This window comes from Micromys minutus (assembly GCF_963924665.1).
Source record: "Micromys minutus genome assembly, chromosome: 6".
Taxonomy (NCBI): domain Eukaryota; kingdom Metazoa; phylum Chordata; class Mammalia; order Rodentia; family Muridae; genus Micromys; species Micromys minutus.
Genome location: NC_137975.1, coordinates 30070591 through 30091718, shown reverse-complemented (window position 1 = coordinate 30091718; position 21128 = coordinate 30070591). Strand labels below are relative to the sequence as shown.

Sequence of the window (21128 nt, the reverse complement as noted above, 5' to 3'; positions counted from 1 at the left end):
TAGTTAATTCTATGAAGCCACAATTACTCTGAATTGAAATTTCTAATAGATGGATTTTTTTATCCACAGCCAATCCCAGAAAACGTTTAGAACCATAAGACATAACTTATGACATAATTACAGATACCAAGGTCCTTTCAGACCTCTGACTCTACATTTATAAGAACATTTCATTATATCAATAGTTGCTCAAAATCTTGGGGATTTGGAAAGAGAAAGGTAATTTCTCTTCATAGTTATCTATCTATCTATCTATCTATCTATCTATCTATATCTAATCTCTACCTCTATCTCTATCTAATCTCTATCTCCATCTCCATCTATATCTATATCTATACTTATATCTATATCTATATCATCTATATCTATATCTGGTTCATTAATATACATATGTAGCCCTTTAATCTACTTGCTATAACCAGTAAGGACCAAATAGTATGGCACATTTAAAAACACATGGTGCCCATTACTGATTATAAAATATGTTTCATTCTTCTCTGGCTAGTGAAACATATTTCTCTTCAAAACCTTCCAATAAAGAATTCTTTGTTCAGTCCCTGCCATCTCCATTTGTAGTGTATGTTCCTCAAGCAACTTAGACTCTATTGTGCATTTTGCAATCAGCAATGCCTCAAGTTTAAAGTGAGTTTACCTCAAACCATTATGTACATTTATTTTCTTGTCTGCAAAAGTCTTGGGAACTAGCCATCCCCTCCTATTGATGGGAACCCAAAGACAGGACAAAATGTTTTCCTTATTCTTGCAAATTCAGATCAGTCAATCATGCCTGAAAATTAGCATGTCAGTGTTTGTTGCAGGCATAAATAGATGGATGATGGGAATGTGGTGTCTTGGAAGAAGATTGCATAACCTTGCTAGGATAGGAAGGCAGAAAAAACATCACACAGGATATTTAGTCCAGGACTTCGATGATGAAGATGCATTTTCTTTACAAAATAAAAGTACATTTTTCCTTGATTTCATCTTTTTTTTGCCTTGTATGATTCTCCCTTTTCATAGTGTGAATTTGAATTGTTTTTCACTGGAAAAATAAAGTTGCAAATAAATTCCTGCTATTGGAGAGAACTCAGAATGCCTATAGTCCAGGAGCCTCATAATGTCTACAGTGGGGCCTTGCCATGATTGATGGTTCAGTTCTCTCTATAACTGTGTTTTATATCTGAGTTTAGGGAAGGGAAATCCTGGGAGACCACCATTAAAGCCATTGACTTCCTTAGGGATCATGGAATGGGCTTTATCGAGAGGAGCAAAGGACTGAACTTTACAGCGCTAGGCTGAACTCCCTCGGCACCAGGACAGAGCGGCGTGCCAAGGAAAAGCAAGTGGCTGTGGGACAGAACCAGAAAAAACTGGTTGTGTTCCTAGACAAGAAGAGCGCCAGAATCTCAAGATCTGGGGTCTGTGGTTAGGGACTTCTGCCCTTGTACCGAATGTGCCTTAGCAAATCCAAAGCTGGCCATGTTTCACAAATCTCATGATCAGAAAAGACCCACAGAACCTTTCCCAAGTGCTCTTTCCTTCCCAGACTCAGCATAACTGCTGAGGCACTCTGCCATCCCCTCCCATCTCCCCCTGCCAAGCCATCCTCACTCTTAGCTGCCTTTGTCCACATTTACTGTTCTCTGGGGGACATTCTAGGCTGCAAGGCAGGAAGTAAAATACCCTGTCCTTTCCTATGGCCCATGACAATGCTGGGAGTGGCTGGAGTCTCTGCCTTCTCTGTTTCCCCTACAACCTAGAGAATAAAGCATCTTCCCAAAGTAACTTCCCATAATTTCAGCATGTTTGTCTCCTCAGTCCCTCTGGTCATGGGGATCATATGGGGAGCAAGGAAGGAAGACAGAGAGGGTCAGAGAAATATAATGCACAATTTTTATCACAGTAGTTTTAAGGAAAATATAATCTCTCTTTAGAGAAATTATGGGACTTTTCTCATACCCCTGCAGGGGCCATGTCTTTCTATAAATATTTCATTGGCTTGTGACATTTTTGCTGCTTGCTAATCACTTTCTAGTTAGAAGGGATTCCTCTGTGCTGAGGACATAAGCAGCTCGTCAGTTAAGAGCATGAGCTGTTCTTGCAGAATACCTGTGTTGGAATTCCAGCACCCACAAGATGCCTCTTAACCATCTGTAACTGCAATTCCAGACAATCTGACTCCCTTGTCTGGCTTCCACTGGTACCAGAAAATGCGTGATGAATAGATGTATCATAAACAAAACACCCATGTGTGATAGATAGATAGATAGATAGATAGATAAATAGATAGATAGATAGATAGATAGAGAGATAGATGATAGATAGATGGATAGATAGATGATAGATAGATAGATAGATAGATAGATAGATAGATAGATAGGATACATATATACATACATACATACATACATACATACATACATACACACATACATACATAATACTTTAGAAGGGATCCATCTTGATCTCTGCCAGATAGTGCTTATTTACCGAGACATTGCCTAGAGTTCTGGCAGGTAGAAAGTCCAAGGTCATGGCATCAGAAACTTCAGTGTCTGGTGAAATCCTGCTTTCTTGTCACACCTGACTGTGTCATCTCTTGAGGTACCACATCATTAAAGGGGCCTCCATGCAATCTGCACACCAAAATGTAACTGTCTTCCAAAGGCCCCATCTAGTACCATAAGCTTAGGGTTGTTCAGGTTTTAGCACATAAGCTTTCAGGGGAAGTGAACACATATCACAAAAGGACCTTTTCAGCCCAAATTTTAAATTTTGCTGAGGAAAACTTTTCTTGCCATAGTTTTGCCACTAAGTCTTGCTTTAAACCCCCCCCCCTTTTTTTGTAAAGAAGTTTAACTTGAACACTTCGTTAAATTTTAGGACATGATGTTGCCTATTTTTTTCTCAAAGGACCCAACCCACTTTTGGCTTGGGACGTTTTAGTCATAATCAGATTAAGTCTTCCTTCAGGAAAAAAAAAAAAAAAAAAACTGAGTAAATTTCCTGTATCCAGCCACTAAAAAGAGTCTCATGGGTAATAAACTAATGCACTGTTTTACCCATCACCCTAAAGAGCACACAGTGAGAAAGTATGCTTACTCGCTTGAGAAAATGCCCCCACCGGGCACTGAGCAGAGAGCAGTTGGAACATATCTATTTTCAGAGCCTGGAGAATCATATATTATGAAGCCAAGCCCTGGCTGCCCTAGGAGAGTTAGCTCAGGCACAGGAGGCCCTGTTGGCTCCAGACCCAGGGGTCTAGGGTTCTTCTGGGTGTGTTTCCCTGGGAAGAGGTGTATGTGATGCTTTTCAGTGTTAAGGATTGTCCACCATTGGGTCTCTCCTCTAATACCAGCCATAGGTGCCTGTGTCCTTTCGGCTTTATGTGCAAAACCAAGGCTCAAAAACCTTGAGTAACTTTCTCCACCTCAGTTAGCACATCTGACCCTAAACTTGCTTATATGTCCTCCAATATGTTGTTCTGGGCTTCTAATTTATACAACAAAACATTTAGAGGTTGTTTCAAGTGAAGCAGACAGTTCTCAAAGAGTTGACATTTCTTAAGTGCAGAGTGAGTTTTTACGTATATGTCCTTATAAGACAAGAAACGTGTATTTCATGAGGCCAACCATGTGCAGGGAACTCTGTGGAAACTTTTGAAGAAGAGCTCAAGAGGCAAATAAGCAACGTAAATGTGGAAGCGATTTCTGAGTTTGCCTATATCCTAATGGGATCTGGTATGTCTTTACCGTCACCATTAAGTCCTGTGTGTGCAAAAGCTAATTACCATCGGCAGTGTGTAAATTGCCCTAATTTGTAGTTTCTTAAGGTTGAAGGTTATGTTTGTTTGGCTGCTTTAACTGCTTTACCACTTAGCTACACATCTAAATACTCCTAAATAGTAGAAACTAACGTAGGCACCTTAATTTAAAATTTTATTTTCAGAATCCTTAGCAATCACACTGCATCCAACGCACCTTGGGAGGTGAGCTGAAGAAATGTGGTGATGGTTTAACTGGTGTCGGGCCTCGAAAACTGGATCATTTCACAGGATCCCACCATGGCCAGGGAGGGCAGTCAGCCTCCTTCTGAGGAGAAAACTAGTTGAAGGCAGAGGCATTGTGACACAGGTGGAAAGAGGGTCACATGGGGCTGCTCACATACATGAATCTTATGAGTGAAGAGTTGGCCCATGTCTGGGTGTCAGTGTACACAGTACTGTTGGTAATCCAGAGTACAGCAAAGACAGCACCATCTATCCCACTCCACAGGACTGCAGACTGTAGTCATAATCTTGGTTCAGCGGTAGCAATAAATCAGGACCTATACAGAGATCAGACAATCCATCTGCTCTACCTGGTCAGCAGAGAGCTCCCATGTATCAGGAACTGTTCTTGTTTATGCTGGGAAATTCCACTTGAGTTCTCAAAGTCATCTCGTTTGTCAGTTCAGCTAAAGTATCTTGAATGACTACACACACCACAGGAGGCGTAGCCCGCAATGTGACATGAGCAAGGACATTAAGAAGTCGCACAGCCAAGCACAGCGCATGCCTGCAGCCTCAGTATCAGGAGGGTCAAGAATTCAAGGCCAGTCTGAGTGTAATGACAAAAGTAAAAATTTAGGAAGTGTGTTGTTTGCTATAGGTTTTCAAATGTAACTACATATGGATCTTGAAAATTTATTGTCCAATGTTCTGTAACGTGAATTGTAGAAGCCCAAGGGTAGAATTCAGTTCTTTTTTTGTTTGTTTGTTTTACAGCAGAAATGTAAGTGTTGTCTTCTGAATTAAACAGACTGTTACATATTTTATACATCTAATACTGTCTTCCTTGATTCTGGAAAGGCCTATATAGAATGACCTCATATTACCTTTCCATGGCAACGGCATTACTATTGCAATGAGGTTGTTCAAGTGTATTGTAGAGGGCACTGTGCCAGCATCCTTATCAAATGAATTCACCATTTTTATGTACTTTATATACTTAGTGGATAATAATGTTTCTAGATTTAATATACTTAAGGAAACTGGTAGAGTTTACATACTTTATAAAATAATAAGACATATATTTTACATGTAATGAAATGTGTTTGTGTTTTCCCATAAATAATATTCCACTCTCCTTTTTAACATTCCAGTTTTGAGAAAATGGGAACTCCTATATAATGGTTTTGAAACTCTACCGAGTGTCCCAAAGGGAATATAACAGAATTGCCCTTCTCCCACGATCGTGGAAACCTTAAATCTTTTCCACATTGGGTCAAGTGTCAAAGGCATTCTTAGTTTGCCCTAAATGTGCTTCTTTGTACTAAAATCATAGTAAAGCACTGTAGTCAGTCAGAGGCAAAGGAACCATGTGTTTTGAGGAATCAAATATAAATGCTATGACATCCAAGAGGATTAATTGCCTTTCTTGGGACATTAGGAAATGGATGTATAATTTTTAATTATGCATAAATTTCAAACTTTCCATCAAAGTCAAATTATGCTGATGTTAGTCAAACCTACTATCGGCATTGATTCAAGAACCTGCTGATGGAGTGGAAATACACAGAAACTTGTTAACAAGAGGTACAATTATCTGCAGCTCAGCAAATAGTGCCAGAGTGGCATGTAATATGCTGAGCTCAGACAGCCATGGCAAACGGAGATCTCTTTCTTTGCTTCCCCGTTAATATTTACAGTTGGAAGCCAGACATGGCTGCAATCTAAGTGCTGCACCTAAAAAGGGAGCTGATGGCTTGATACTTTGTTTCCTGACACTGTGAACAGCTACTTTCTGGACCACCGCCTGCTATGCTGTGCTAAGACTGGGAACCGCACAGAGCTGTTGTCTATGAGCAGCAACCCTAGAAGATTTTCTGCATTGTTTAGTTGTTTTGTTCCTTGATAGACGGACATGCTGGGTGTTAAAAACATAGGACTGAAAGTTGTGAATTATATCTCGCTTTCTTTGTTCTTCTGAGTATTTCAGTGCACAACACACACACACACACACACACACACACACACACACACACACAGGAACACACACAGGAACACACACACAGTATAGACACCCTCCTTCCCTGTCACTAACAGTATACCAGGCACCTTTCTAGAACTCATAAAGAAAACCTTCCCACACACTAGCTTGTTCTATTGAAACTTATTCTCCTATGTAAAACCCTAAAAGAATTAAGAAAACATTGACAAGCCAGAAAACATGACTAACTATGAAAGTATTCCCCATAAGAAGGAACTTGAACAACCCTGCCACCATGTAAATATGCCACACACTGCTAAGAACTGAAATTACAGGGTAGATTTGGGCTTACATTCATTTGGTTTCTTACAGAGGATGCAGCTGTGTGTGATTGAGCATGATCTGTAATTTGAAGACCATGTTTTCAGTATGCCAGCTGCGTGACTCTGGATAAACTGTTTAAATAGCCTTTAGATGGTGTCTACATTATTCAATTGTGAAAATTTAGATGCGGCGGCATGCAAAAATTCCAGAACATACTAAATCCTTAGTGTGTAATTAATTTTTTCTTTTCCTCATACCACCTTTTAGCTCTGAAGTACTTTGTGGGTAACTCCATTGTAAAAAAAAACAAAATGAAAGACAGATCACCTGGACCAAAAGCACTAGTAACCAAAGACGGAGATGTCATTTTTTTAGTAGAAATAACACACTTATTCTAAGCCCCGGAAACTATGAAAATGACCCTTAAAAATAATACTAACAATCAAATATTAGTAAAGGTGGGCAGTGAGCCAGCAAGTAAAATCCACCGACGTATAAAAGCTTCTGTTTACATCATGGTGGTTTCTGTCCGCATGGACCACACAAAGGAAAGGACTTGAGCTGAGTTATGCTGTGGCTCATTTTCTCCTGTGGAGACTGCAGCCATCCCATCCCACTGATATTAAAGCACAGCAGATGGCTTCCTTTTACACCCGCGCTGTCAGTGGAATGTAAATGTGTCTCCTCACAACACTGAGAATACCGAGGCTGTGTGTTTAATCTGGGCCGTGCAGGCACAGTGACCCTGAAAAGAACACGAGCTCCCAGCACGTTTGGAGAATTGGCACTGATCCTAGTAAACAGGACTGGGGAGGATTTTTCAAGGTGGTGACTAATCACAGATTTTTTTTCCCCATGGGGTTCCTAGCCCAGACACATCCCTGAGATGAACAATCTAAATGGTGCCTGAGTTGAAATTTCAGGACCCAGGGAAATTCATTCTAAAGTGGTAAATGGGAGTGATCTAGGTACAGGAAGCGTTCAGAGGATGACTTCATTCTAAATCCTTTTGGGAGACTTAAGAAACAAAAGCTCCCCCAGATTTGAGATCATTTAACATAAGAACAGTAAAATCTTTTTTAACAATTACTTCAAAATTCTAGAGGGATAGAGAGAGAGTGTCACATATTGGCATGCTGCCGATGGGAGAAACTGTCCTTAGCAATAAAGTTGTTTGGAAAGAAAATTCTGCTCTGAGAGTATTACTAGCTAAGTGGACAAGCAAAACATGATGAAGTGCTTAGGCGAATTATTTAATTCCCTTAAATAGGTCTCAGCTGAATAGAAAGTAAGGGTTCTGTTCTTCATTTTATTAAAGCAGCCCTTAAAAATTGAACAGTGGTGAAGAGTTGGTTTTTGTAACTTGTCCTTGACACTGTCACGAAGGAACAGGGGTCTTCTGCTCCCCACTTTCTACTGACCAAGTGTCAGATATATATGATTTCACTGTAATATCACATAGACTTACAGACTCAGAGTTGCCAGACATAATTTCAGCTACATTATCAGATCTAATTTTAATAGCCTATTATATTTTATTTTAACTTTACAAAGAAATATCTGTTGTAATTTGACATTATTTTTTAAATTCATAGGAAATGCCATTAAATTTTGCATTTGCTCTCCTCCAAGAAGAAATGCTTAAGACTCCTCAGTGCTAATATAAACAAATTATTTACCCAATTGGGCATTTGAGGTAAACTGTTGGTAAAGCCAAACATAATTCTTTTTTTCTCCCAATCCTGCTGATTTTAAACTTTTACCAATCTGAAATACCTACTTTGGGAAGGACTCTTTAGTTCTAAAACTAAGTACAACTTTAAGAACTCCTCAGAATGTGACGATTTCTATCTTTGCCTGCTGGGAATGCAGGCCTGCCTCATCAGCAGAGCCCTCTGTTTAAATGTACCAAGTCTCAAACGTGGGAAAGCAGTGTCGGTGCTGTGGAAAGCTACCAGTTATGACATCATGCACATCCTTTGTCTTCCCCCAAGGCGGAGCCTAAACCTGAAAGTCTACAGTTTGATTGGGGTCGACAGGGACAATGGAAATAGCTACTCCCGGGGTTATTTAAAGGAAGATGCAATGTATAGGCATCCATCAAAGAAACACTAGCAGAATGGGTTTTAGTTCTACATCTTCTCCTTATAATGAGACTAGACCAGATGGCACAGAAAGATTATATAAAGGAGGACTTCCATGATAGGCTGTCAAAAGTTAAAGTTATATCTTTTACATGGGCGACTTGATACCGTACTCTATCACCTACACAAGGGGAAGCCAATTTGATTCTGGTCAATAAAATACAACCCCTAGAGCTGAGTTGTGGCCAAGCTGACATGAAGTGGCAGATTCTGACTATCTGACATCCCCTTATTCTGGGAAGGGACACAACAGGAATTGGCACTTGCTACCATCTGGGGTGTGTCCCACAGTTAAGTCCAATTTGATTAATAAACACTTAGCTGTGTGAAGGGGACGAGGCAGCTGCCTGTGCACCAATGCCATTCATGCTCCCGTAATTTAGTGCAGGTCTGAGTCTAAGTGGGACTAGTGATTCAAAAGCTAGATTTACTGCAGCCTCACAACTGTTGAAAATTAAACTACATGTGCTGTAAGTTAGGGGTTACCAGGCTATCTCATTAGAGGAGGCTTTCACCCCCCAACCCCAGAGGTTAGAATCTTTGCTGAATTACTGAGGGACTTATTTGAATGTAGACTTGGACCAAATAATTTTCTGATAAGTTGGCCATAAATCCTCAGTAAAATAAGCGTGGTGTTCTCAGCGTATCTGTTGGCTTTTTGATCATTTTTATGGCTTTCCTTTTACTGGTCAAATTATCCTTGTGTGCTCCTACAGTTCCTCTGACAAGACTTAAGTCAACACAAACCAATAGGCCTTCATTACTTTTGCAACTGGTTTTGATTTGAGGGCAATAAATACAATGACACAGACTAGATTACCTTTTCGGAAGGGATATGTGATAAGCCACAAGGATGCCAGAGATTTGGCCTCTCCCCCTCCCCCGTCTGTATAAGGTTAAAAAAAAAATGAATTCAAGGCAGCTTTTAGCCAGCTGAAGAATTGGAAGAGAGATGTACGAGGAAAGAACAAGGTACAGGTTCTGTTCTAAGAAAGGAAACTAGTATGCAAGGTGATCCACACTTGACTGCCCAGAGGAGTATGGTCCATCTGTGGGAGCAGCATTCACTGTGGCATGAAACCACGGAGGAGAAGGTATCGAGCACAGGTTAGAACAGCTAGGGGCCGGGCAATGGGAGAAACATGAACTCAAGCTGGAGGTACAATCTCCACTTTAAAATTAAATTTTAAGATATTACATTTCCATTTTAGGGGTGTATACAGAAAATGGAGCCCAAAGAAAATCAGAAGGAAATGAGGGAGCGAGAGTGTGGGGGTGCGAAATGGCCTTCACTGAGATCAACCAAGTTTATAAGGTTTGGCTACCTTTGTTTAGCCTTCTGGACATGCATCCATTTTATTTTTAAGCAGTGTAGGTTGCAGGCTTCCCACGTTTTAGAATTTCAGCAAGTATCTTCTATGACAGAAGGTTTCCTTCTTCCACTACAACACTGGTATTTCACCCAAGAAGCTGAAGTTTTCATACACTCTTCATATTTTGATATCTACGGTTAACCTAATACTGGATTTTTTAGTCTCTTCCCCGAATAATCCAGGCTAAAATGAACCCCACTGACCTGTCAGTTGTCATGTGCCTCAGTATTTCTTAAATCCAAAGAGTCTCTCTGCCTTTTAAACTCATTTGCCACCGAGTATGTCCTAATTCTTGAGCCTACGTATATTATAAATTGGCACAATTATTGATCACTTCCTAAAATTTATATACTATGGCAGATGTAGTTTATAAAGAAAATCAATTCTAAGAGAGGACTTCTTGGCATACACAGACACACACACACACACACACACACACACACACACACACCAAGAGTAATGAAGCCAGTGTTTCAAATAATTGGTATAGAAAGTTTATATTAGGGGGAAAAACAGGGAAAATGTACAGGAGGCTACTCTCCAATTCACTGAGAAAGAGCAGACGGAGCTGCCTGTCATTACACACATACAAATTCTATGCCTAGGGTGAGTAAATGTCTTTCTAGCACACAAGGTGTCACTCTGCACCCTCCTGAATTTGTGGCTCTGCAGAGGGACTTGCCTATTTAGCACATTTTCACCGACAAGAAAGAAGCATCCTGGTACTGTCCGCAAGTTTCCTGTTCTCCTTAAAGCAACAGGATTATGGTATTTCTTTCTGCTTAAAGGGCTTTACCTCATTCTCCCAGCAACTGCCTCTGAGAAAACAAAGCCATGCGAGAGCTCAACCTCCCTCCTCCACATCCTTTATGCCTACCTCCATCCAGCCTAGCACTTGCCCGTGCAGAACACTGATTGCTTGAGGATTTGTCCCCAAGCCCCCCAACACACACTACTATTGAACAGGGAGGACCCTGTTTAGACAATGGTTATTACAACTTCATTCTCTGCCTCCAATACCCTTCGTTGCCTCTGCAGCTTATGAGACATTCAGTAAGAATGCAGAGTAGTGACTTCCCAGCTGGATGAGGAAATGACCGCACCCTGAAACACTCTGAGCGCTGTACAAGTCTTCTTACCTGTGAAAATAATTTAAGAATTTACTGAGTAGAGCGGTGAGCGTTTCAGCTGTGGGTCAATAGTGAGGGATCAACTGCTTTGTGAGAAGCTCTGCATTTTGTATTATTGGAAAGTTCCAGAGTAAATAGATCCTCTTATTTCATGGTCGTCTGGAGTAGAATTTTGCCTGTGAGCCGTAGAACAGATGAGCTTCCGAAAGCAGAGAGGGCTGATTGAAACCCTGTCCTGCTGTGCTCTCTGGTAAATTGCAAATGGCACCAGCAGATGACTCCTGATTCTGATGTGACAATTATGGAAGGCTGCTTTGCAGTGAAAGAGGGTGCTGGCTAGGTTGTAGCCAGAGACAATGACCCCCCCCCACAACAATAAATAAATAAATAAATATAGGTGAGAAACTAGATTTTACAATTAGCAATTTAGATTTGCTATGCTAAGGTGTGGTGTGGGTTAATTCTCCCAGGTGCCTGAGTCTGGGAAGGTTGGGTTTTGGGTTTTTTGTTTGTTTGTTTCCGTGTTTTGTTTTCTTTTGTTCTTTCTTTGGGCTGTAGGGATGGCAATTCAAGTGGAAGAGAATGTAGCAGGAGGACAAGTTTCTCAGGGTTAAAGAATGCTAAAGGGACAGGAGCAGAGTGAGGGTAAAGATGGCATTTACTGAGCCAGGTCTATGACTGTGGGAATGCAGGAGGGACAGGAGTGGAGTGGCAGAGGAGCTGGCTTTGGATGGATCTGACCACTGAGTACTAAAGAGAAGGAATCAGAGTAGAGACCTCTAAGTGTTAGCAGCTCCTAATACTGCATCATCCACACTCACTGGATTGTTCATCGGCAAACACTAATTCCTAAAAGAAAGCACAGGGAAAGTATAAGGAAAGAAGCGTTTATGAGACCAACAGACCAGTGCAATGGTCTGATAGAACGCCTAATGGAGATTCAAAGGAAAACCCAGATCAATTGCTGATGGCAGCTTCTTTGTTTTGTTTGTTTGTTTATTTGTTTTCTTTTTTAAATCTTCAGTAGAAAGTTCCTGCCTGCTTTCACAAAGACAACTGTCTTCACTTCCTCTCCATCTTTGTCATCTCCTTCCTTTTATGCCTCTCCACTGCCACTAGCACCCCAGGAATTAATTACCTAAAATCTTCACTGGGAGCCAGAGCAAACTGTGTCCTCCTTCTGTGGAGCACACGTGTAGGTTTTGGTTAGATCTAAATCTCCGGAGAAAGGTTCTGTGTTTGGGAAGTAACTCAAGGTGTGCTGCTGAATGGGCACTTTGTTCACTCCCGTCACGTGTCCATCAGAGTGTGAGACAGACACTGTTCCAAGGGAGAGCAGGGAACAGGGCAGAGCAGGAGAGAGAAGACAAGCGTCTGTACCTCAGCGGAGTGCCTGTGGCAGCAGCAGAGTGGAGAGTGGACAGAAAGATGCCACAGCGCTGTTCACTGATTCACTTGAGAGATTAAAGCTAACTACCAGTCATGATGGTGACCCCAGGGAAGGCCTCCCTGGGAGCGTAACAGAAAACAGTCCCACCTCCATCCTCAATTGTCATATTGGGAGAAGTAAAGCTGTTTTTGTGTAGGAAACATCTGGCAAGCCCCCAACCCAAGGTCGAAAGAAATGGCAAGCTCTTATCTCTGGCCAATAGATGTGCAGAACACATTGCAAACTAAGTGAGTTTGGAGACTGGAACTTGGTTTTTGCATGAGAGAGGGAGAGATAATTTTTATTCCTGAGGTCTTATGTTCCAAGGCAAACAATGATAGTGCCCATACCACCTGTCTGCAGAAGGAAAATGTGCAAGTCGTGTTCTTCAGACTTCTAGCTGCTTTTAGCTTTTTGCCTAATTTCTATGTCTAAAGTTGAGAAGAGGCAAAAGCACTTCAGTCACAGTGATTAGACCCGAAACTCCTGACAGTCCTGTGCTTACTGTCTCATGGTTTCAGCTCAGATCTTAGTCTGCTGAGTTCAGGAAGAATTGGGTCTCTGTCTGGTCACCAACACAGCACATCTCAACTCTGCAAGTGTGAGCGGTTTTTGCTCTGAAAGTTAATAAGACTAAACAGGCCACAGTTGGGCTAATGAGTGTGGAAGTGGACTTTATGCTGGATCAGTTCATATTTTTCACATTGATTCCCACTGTTTCCATATGGGCTCCAATATAGAGCCATTGGCAAAGCTTGGAATGGACATCCATGGAAAGGTCCCTACCTTCCAGCTTGTGTCTCTCTGAGACTGTCCTATTTCAGCCTTGTACTTTTTTTTCTCCTGGGTAATCCTGATTCCAAACAGCTGAGCTGTAAGGACTTCCAACTCTGTGGTGAGAGCTTCTGAGAAAGACTTTATATCCTGGAGAGGGGCTTTGAAGGCTGACAATTGCATTCTTCCACAGTTCTGTGTGGAATGGAGGGAAACGTCACTGCTTAGATGTTATCAGCAATCTCAAGGGGAACTCTATTTTAGAGAGAAGCAGACACACCTGATGAAACATGGGTACAGTTTAAGTGCCATCCCTCCTCAGCTGCCTACAGTCCACCGTGGTTGCTGCTAGGAAGCAGTGTATGAGCTGGGGCTGTTGTTTCTTCTCTTTCCTAAGTTTCACATGCCGTAGAAGGAACATTTGGCTAAATCCCCTCCTTGCTGTTCCCCAAGTCTCTTCCCTTAAATTTGCAGTACTTTATCTCCCCCAACCCCCAAACTGTAAAGTGAACAGTCTATTTATGGTTAAAAATTGGCAGCTGTCACAATAATAATTTTAAAAACAAATCTCTGGCATAGTCAGCATTACTATGGAAACGCCTGTTTCTAGCAACTCACTGATAAGATGCAGTTCAAGGCCTGCGAGGGAGTGTTTTACCATCCATAAGTGAGAACTTACTTGTTACAGTAGGGACTCCCAGGAGCTGCTCTCTCAAGTCTTAAAGCGGGATTCTTATCTCTTTAATTTGGCAAGAGAGTTGAAGTGGGCGGGGCCTTTAAATAGCCTTCGATGTGCGGATACAAAGGGTTATTCTAAGTGGTGTTTGGAAACACTTGTCAAAAGTAACTTTTCCATTAATCACCAGCTCACATAATAATGCTTTATGGTTATTGACGTAAGATTAATTATGGTGTAACATATGTCACACACACCAAAATTCACAAGAGGAAGCTGTACTATAGACTGCCATCAGCTGATACAGTTCCTGTTTTAACACACAAATCCACACCTCATTCACCTGTCTCTGCATGTTCCTACTCACCTGACATGTAGCTGAGTTTCAAGATAAATTTGAGTGAATTAAATCTACTACAGCTTCTTCCAGAAGCCAAATAACACCACTATTTTTAACCACAAGTACTTATTTAAAAAAAACACACACAAAAAAAAATCACCACTGCTCTGTGGCAGTACATGGGGGTGGGGACAAATTCACAAGCAGTCCCTGTTCCATGTGGCAGATGTTAGGTTAGAGGTGAGTGTAAGAGAGGTCAGGAAGAGGATGGAACCTTTTTATTTTAAGTTCCACATTTGGCAGAATGACTTACATGGTAACAACACCCATGTGTGACTCTCTACACTTTAAATGAATGCTTGCAAGATTTTTACTTCCAGCTCCTAGAAAATGTGGGGCAAGTCTTTATATAAATCCATATGGCTTCAGAGTTTCTCGAGACTGCTTCGAAGATTCTTATTGTTTCACGTTCTCTCAAATGCTTTGGCTACAGCCAAGCCAAAATGTTCAGAATCAAAACAAAACATTTCTACTTCGTTCTGAAGGTGGAGAGTTAGAGATAATCACAGTTTGGTCATAAATTACATGCACATGTGCATTTCAAAGACACGCACATGAGAGCAGGACTATAGACTGATGGAAATCTCTTAGAAAAGTAACCACTATTATATAGTCTGTTTTAAAATTATTAACCTGGGCATACCATTTCAAGGAAATTTAAAAAAAATTTTTTTTGAATCAAACCCAGTGTTAGAACACAGCCTGTCCCTGCCATCCTGGTCCTATCTTCTGACAACGCTGTCATCGGTAAGGTGTCACTGCAGTTTGATGTATCATTAGATCCATATGGGTTCTATGTTTGTATAGAATGGATGAAGAATAGCTGAGCAAACAGTAGCCCTTCAATCATGGAAACTCCGAAGTAAAAGTCTTCAAAGCAGTTTGAAAATGCCACTCGCTTCAGTGCCATGCTTAACGCCATGGCATGGGAGAATCGGGAGGATCATTTCATCGAAGAAGTTTACGGGAGGCCTGGAGTGGCAGCTCAGGTTCTTCGTGGTCAAGTGGCAAGGTTCTCCTTTACAAATCGGTAGAACTGGAGACCATGGTCAATAATGCATTCTGTCTACTGATGTCTGTTGAGAACGCACAGCCATGCTTTGTATAGTTTACGCTTCTTGTATGTCATTCAGCCCCACCGTTTTTTAGCCATTAGCAATACCCACCTTTAGAGGTGAATAAGTGTCTCTCCAACTGTGAAATGAGTTGCCGACATTCCCATAAATTAGAGACAAAGCCAGGAATCCACACCTAGCCTCTTTGTCTTACGAATGCCAGTGTCCAGCCTAGAGGAAAAGAGGTGTAGCCAGAGGTCAGCTCTTGACATCGCTCCCTCTTTTCTTGGGATGGTGAGAGAACAACAGGCAAGATCCTGATTCCTCACACACCACAAAGTAAGAGAAGCAGGTCAGCTCTCTGCACTGTGAAGTGCGGGCACCATCGAGGTCTCCAGCTATACTATGCTAGGGTGTAAGGGTTCCACTTCCCCAGTCTAATCAGTCTCTCTAGTGACACACGAAAATGTCTAGAAACATTAAGAAACTAGAAGAAAGCAAAGCGATTTGTCTCCTGCCTGGGTGGATATGAGCATCCCATCTCCTGCATCTCCAACCTTCCCTCCCCCACCACAGGAGTCAAACTAGTAAGACACAGATCCAGACATGCCAAGCTCTGGCTAGAAGATCATTCATTGGTGGCTCCTCTGTGACCATAGGACAAACACTGGATTTGGGTGGCATTTGGATTGCTTCAGATTATTTATTTCCCTGTGGTTTTTTTCAGCTCCCCTGTCTGACATATGCCTGTGTGTGCAACCTTTGCTCTTCCTGGAGTTCCCTCAATTCCAACAACGTTTCAAGTCCCCCTTTAAAATTTCTATCCAAGTTGTTTCATTTAAATAAAAATTTTTACTTAGAATAGTTGAATATTCCCTCATCCTTCAAAGAACAATCATATGCTTCATTTCAAGTTAAAAAGAAAACAGATAGACAACACCCTTAACACACATTTGTCATGTATTGTAATCATATGTACATAGGAGTGAGTGTGTTTTATTTTTCCTATCTTCAAAAATGAAGATCCAGATTCAGCTTTGATATATTTGTGTTTTTATATCCTAGCTTATAGTTGCCTAGAAAATTGATACATTCTGATGAGTGGGGGAAAGCTAATAAACCACATAGGAGCAAGGTTTATAGTAACTAGATCAAAGATAACATTATGAGGACATTACTATATGGTATCAATTATGTGCTTATTTGAACCAAACTCTGGAACAATAGCAACAATAAAAATGATTAAAGACAGTAAAGGATATTAAATTGCCCAGAATGTTAAAGCAATGTTTGCATATGTAACATTCTGTTCACTGTAGTGAACAGTGAGCCAAGGCATCCCATAGACTGTTAAATGAAAGTGAGGAGGGAAACAGCTTATTCCTGCCTTTATGCTGCTGGAAACAGAGCTGTCAACATATAGTTTAAACAGTTCACACAGTGCTGCCTCTCTCCTTAATATTCCTATGAATATTTTTGTAACCCAGCGGGCCTAACTGGAACCTCTGTGTACTAGGACAGCCCATTGCTTTCTGGGAAGATTCTTCCTGACATTTTCTGCTGCTTAGTGTCAGGGCTCAGCATGAGACACAGTTGGTTTTACAAACACCAGTTGTTACTTCACAGTCAAATCAAAATGATGACCCAGGAACTGATTTGGACACTATCCCACCAGTCTCTAGGAATGTGTTCTTCAAGACCCAGATAATTTAATCTTTCTCCCAAAGGCTTTAAAGCAGTTATATTGGAGGTTCAAAATCATAAGCTTGAAGAGGGAAGGGAACAAATCATGAATGTCACAGATGTCACAGTCCGATAAATTTAGGAGGATTTTACACATATACGGGTCCATCCCTTTTTCTTTAAATGAAGGACCTGAGTCACTGAGGCCACAGGGTTGAGTCAATATTTTGTGCACATTTCCTCACAGCAGGCCTTACGGGCTAGGTAGGGCACCATTTGCTCATGACTTGAGAATCAGGAAAGTCTGGATTTCCTTGGTCTTGTTCCACTGGTGAAAGGTACCAGCTCCATCTCCTTGCTATCCATCCCAAAGTACCACCACCCTGGCATGAACCTTTGCTCTAGAACTGACATACTCATCCCTTCAATCCTTGCAGTTGGCTGATGACAGGCTCGTGGGCATTTTCACCGCTGTTGGCTCCGGAACTCTGGCCCTGTTATTCATCCTCTTGCTTGCTGCCGTTGCTTCTCTTATCGCCTCCAACAAAAGGGCGACTCAAGGAACCTACAGCCCCAGTGGTCAGGAGAAGGCTGGCGCGAGAGTGGAAATGTGGAGCAGGATGCCGCCCCCAGCACTGGAAAGACTCGTCTAAGAGCCTGCTGCTCCTCTCAGGACAGGACGGAATATGATGAGCATCCTGGATGTGCCCAGGTGAAGATGGTTTTACGTCACTAGAGATGCTTACTGCTGGGTCTGTGGGAAGGATTTCCATAGACACCTCATGGACCTCCATAGGGGTTCACCCTACATCACGTTTAGTTATGTCATCCGTTCACAGAAGAGTGTCCCTGTGTCGTGCATGTCAGCCTCGGAATTAGCAAAACTGCTTCCAGACAGAGAAAGTGTTTTAGAAAACCTCCACGGGCTTCCTCTTAATCTCTTTACTGGGTAATCGCATAAAATGCTTAGGAGCCAAGAAGAAATGTTAGAATACAACCTTCACTTCTTATTTTGTAAGGAAGGCTTTATGCTTTGTTTTGGTTGGTCGTTGTTATTATTGTAATTTTTTTTGACAGTGACTCATTATACACACCAAGCTGGCCTCAAAAATCCCATGGACCCTCTTGCTTCAGTCTTCTGGACACTGGAATTACATGTGCCCGACCATGTTCAGCTTGTTTTAGAATCTTCTGTCATATGGTAAAAGATCCCAATGGGATGACTAGCTAAGTAATGCAAGGGAGTGTAAGTGGAGTTGTGTCCTCTTTACCCACATAAGTGTCTGGTGAGTGTGACCGCTGCCTGTCATCCTAGGCCTTAGGAGGTAGAGATATCAGGGCTCACTGGAGCATGACAGTTAAACTGTTAGGGCAGGTGAGTTCTGGCTTCAAGTATGACCCTGACTCAATATAAAAGGCACATAGTCAAGACTCTGTATATAAACATCTGCCCTATGCATGCATGTATACGCATTTACATGTGTGCCCAAACATGAGAACATACAAACACATAAACCACATATAGATGAAACACACAACACAAACACACACACACACACACACATTCTAGTCTAATTGTGTGTAGCAATAAGAATATGCTCTTGTCCTTCAATCACTGATATCAAGAAAGCCACGAGAAGCATGTATGGTTTAAAACATGACCCAACCATAACATATAAAACTGAAATAGAGCTGTTCTCCTGCCCCAGCTTGGCTTTACTCTTGTTGGTTCAGTAAGTTGGTTGCTTGGTTGCTGGTGGATGGCTTCTGTTGCTTGTTTGTAGTCATTTGTTTGCCTTGGATATTTTGTGTAAGAAAAGTAACTTGCAAGAACAGCTGCAGAACTGTGCTATGAATTACATCTTTGCCCAGGTCATTTAGAGTCATTATTCTTTATGTAGACTTTCTTCCAGTCAGGACATTTAGACAGAATTTAAGACAGTAAGAAAATTGTCAACCTGAAAGAAGAGGCTCTTTCCTTCCAGGGACTTTTGATAATGCCCAACAGAGACAGCATCTAAATGCAAAAACCCCACAGTGAAATAGGAATTTGTGCCTTCTGGAGGAGAAAATATTGTTCCTTCTATTTTTATATTGTCTATTCTGTGATGGCTGAATCCTGTATATGCTTTGAAATGCATGTAACACTATATGGTACAAAGTAAATAAAATGAAATATATATAGATATAGATATAGATATAGATATAGATATATGACATAAGCTACAGAATGAAATGACAAACTTTAAATCTAAAAGAAATCTGTCCATCCCAACTACTATAAGTGCAGACAATCTCAGAGATTTTTTATTTTGTTTTATATTAGTAGTTTTTCCCACAATACAGGAAGTCCTACAAATTCAAATGGGATCAATCACTGGATTCTCTCCCATGAGCCATTGCTTCCTTTAAAACCTCCTGTTCCCCAGGTTCTGTTGTCAGCTAAGTATCTACAGAAGAGTTTTCCTGTTTCCTGTCTCTTTCTTTCTCACTTCCCACCCGCAGACTCTTGCTTCTCCTTCCCTCTGCTCAGACACCAACACAGCAACAGGCTGACCTCTGGCTTCCCTGTGTTTGCAGATTGGGATAGGAAACAACCATCTTGGACCACTCTGCATCTTGGGCTTTCCCCTCGCCTGTCTTCTCAGCCCTGCCTAACCTTTTCTGCTTTGCCCCAGTCAGCCCTGATTCTGCTGTTTGTTCCCCACAACAGTTTCCCTTTCAGTTTCCTCTCATTCGAATGTAGTTGGTTGTTCTGTGGGGTTTTTTGTCACAGCAACATGCATCACCTTGAAGAGATTTAACTCAGTGAAATGTGACCAGTGTTTTCTGATCATACAAACACAAGCCAAGTCCCAGCAAACTCAAGATGCATTCCTTCCAGCTCAGTAAGCTCCCACAAGATGTGTGCCTTCCAACTCCATAGATGATCTAAGGTTCTAATCTCTGATTTCCCTTCAATATTCAAGATTGTCTTAAGCAAAAATTCCAGAAGACAGATGTCTGTGGATGGCTACATGTGAAGTATGCCAACAGACACATTTATTTTTGCATACCACTAGGGCTATAACCTCTTAATAGAGGGTTTATGAGGAAAAGACAAAAGGAGCTTTTACTTTTAAAAAATCAAGTTTCTAAGTTTTTAAAAATATAGAATATGAATTGGTCTGATTGGTATTGGCACCAGTAGAAAAAACAGAGCTAACTCTATGGGTAATAAAATACATTTAGGAAAAATGTTAAATAATCCAGTTTTTAACCTTCCTTTATAAAAGCTTAATGCCAGCAGTGTCCTACATATACACACAAATACATACATACATACATACATACATACATACATACATACATATACACAAACACATGTAAATGGCCATAAATTATGAATGATTCATTATTGAAAATGTCCCAACACATATACATTGATTTCTTACAGGCTGCCCTAGCTCACCAAATATTTGTATCTGACACAAGCAAAATAGTAAAGATGGTCACCACTGGCAGAGCTAAAGACTTCATCTTTAAAAGTATTTGCCCCAAATGGTCTTTGAAAGGCAGACCTCACCCTAAACCCAGAAGTCTAGCCCTAGTGGTGCTCCCTGGAAAGGATGCTGTGGTGCTGTGCCACCTTCAGGCCAGAGCCCTGCCGGTTGTTCCAGAGACTGCCAAGTGGCAAACAAGTCTGGAGGAGGCAGGAGGAGAAGTAGAAGAAGATGAAAAGGAAGAGGGGGAAGAGAAGAGACAAAGGAGGAAGGAAGAGCTCACCATGCTGGCTGAGCCTGGGCTGGCTGTGTTCAGCCAGATAACGAACCAGTCATTACAGGTTCCTAAGAAGCAGCCGTTGTTTAAAGCTTAAACTTACAACTTAAGGGTTCCATGGGTTTGTTGTGCAGCTATAGATAGCTGGGGCACAACCTCTCCTACCAATAACGTAACTAAGACAAATGTGGGTGCTTCTGTGATTGATGGGAGTAGCCTGTATTTGCATAGCAACAACAGTTAGTATATTATTAAAGTACCACATAATTATGCTCAGTTTCCCTCTGAGCGGCGAGTTTCCTATCAGCCCCAGGTGACGCTAAGGGTCACAGAGGCTCCAGTACAGCTATGTGCGGCATTGGGCTCTCGTATAAAGGGAACACTACCAGCCTACTTCCTGTCCAGAGGAACT

At 41.4% G+C, this 21128-nt stretch overlaps 2 protein-coding genes across 2 annotated transcripts in view; one reads left to right on the top strand and one right to left on the bottom strand.

Moving 5' to 3' along the window:
- Positions 1-17610, top strand: part of CRB1 (crumbs cell polarity complex component 1) — a gene marked incomplete at both ends in the record, with an annotated part of 173204 nt that extends 155594 nt beyond the window's left edge. The window contains one exon of the mRNA XM_080918159.1: positions 17395-17610. Coding sequence (XP_080774285.1) covers positions 17395-17610 — 216 coding nt within the window. The remainder of the gene's footprint in view (positions 1-17394) is intronic.
- Positions 10822-21128, bottom strand: part of DENND1B (DENN domain containing 1B) — a 213453-nt gene continuing 203146 nt past the window's right edge. Inside the window, exon 23 of the transcript XR_013975047.1 lies at positions 10822-10949. The gene's annotated coding sequence lies outside the window, so the exon portion shown is untranslated. The remainder of the gene's footprint in view (positions 10950-21128) is intronic.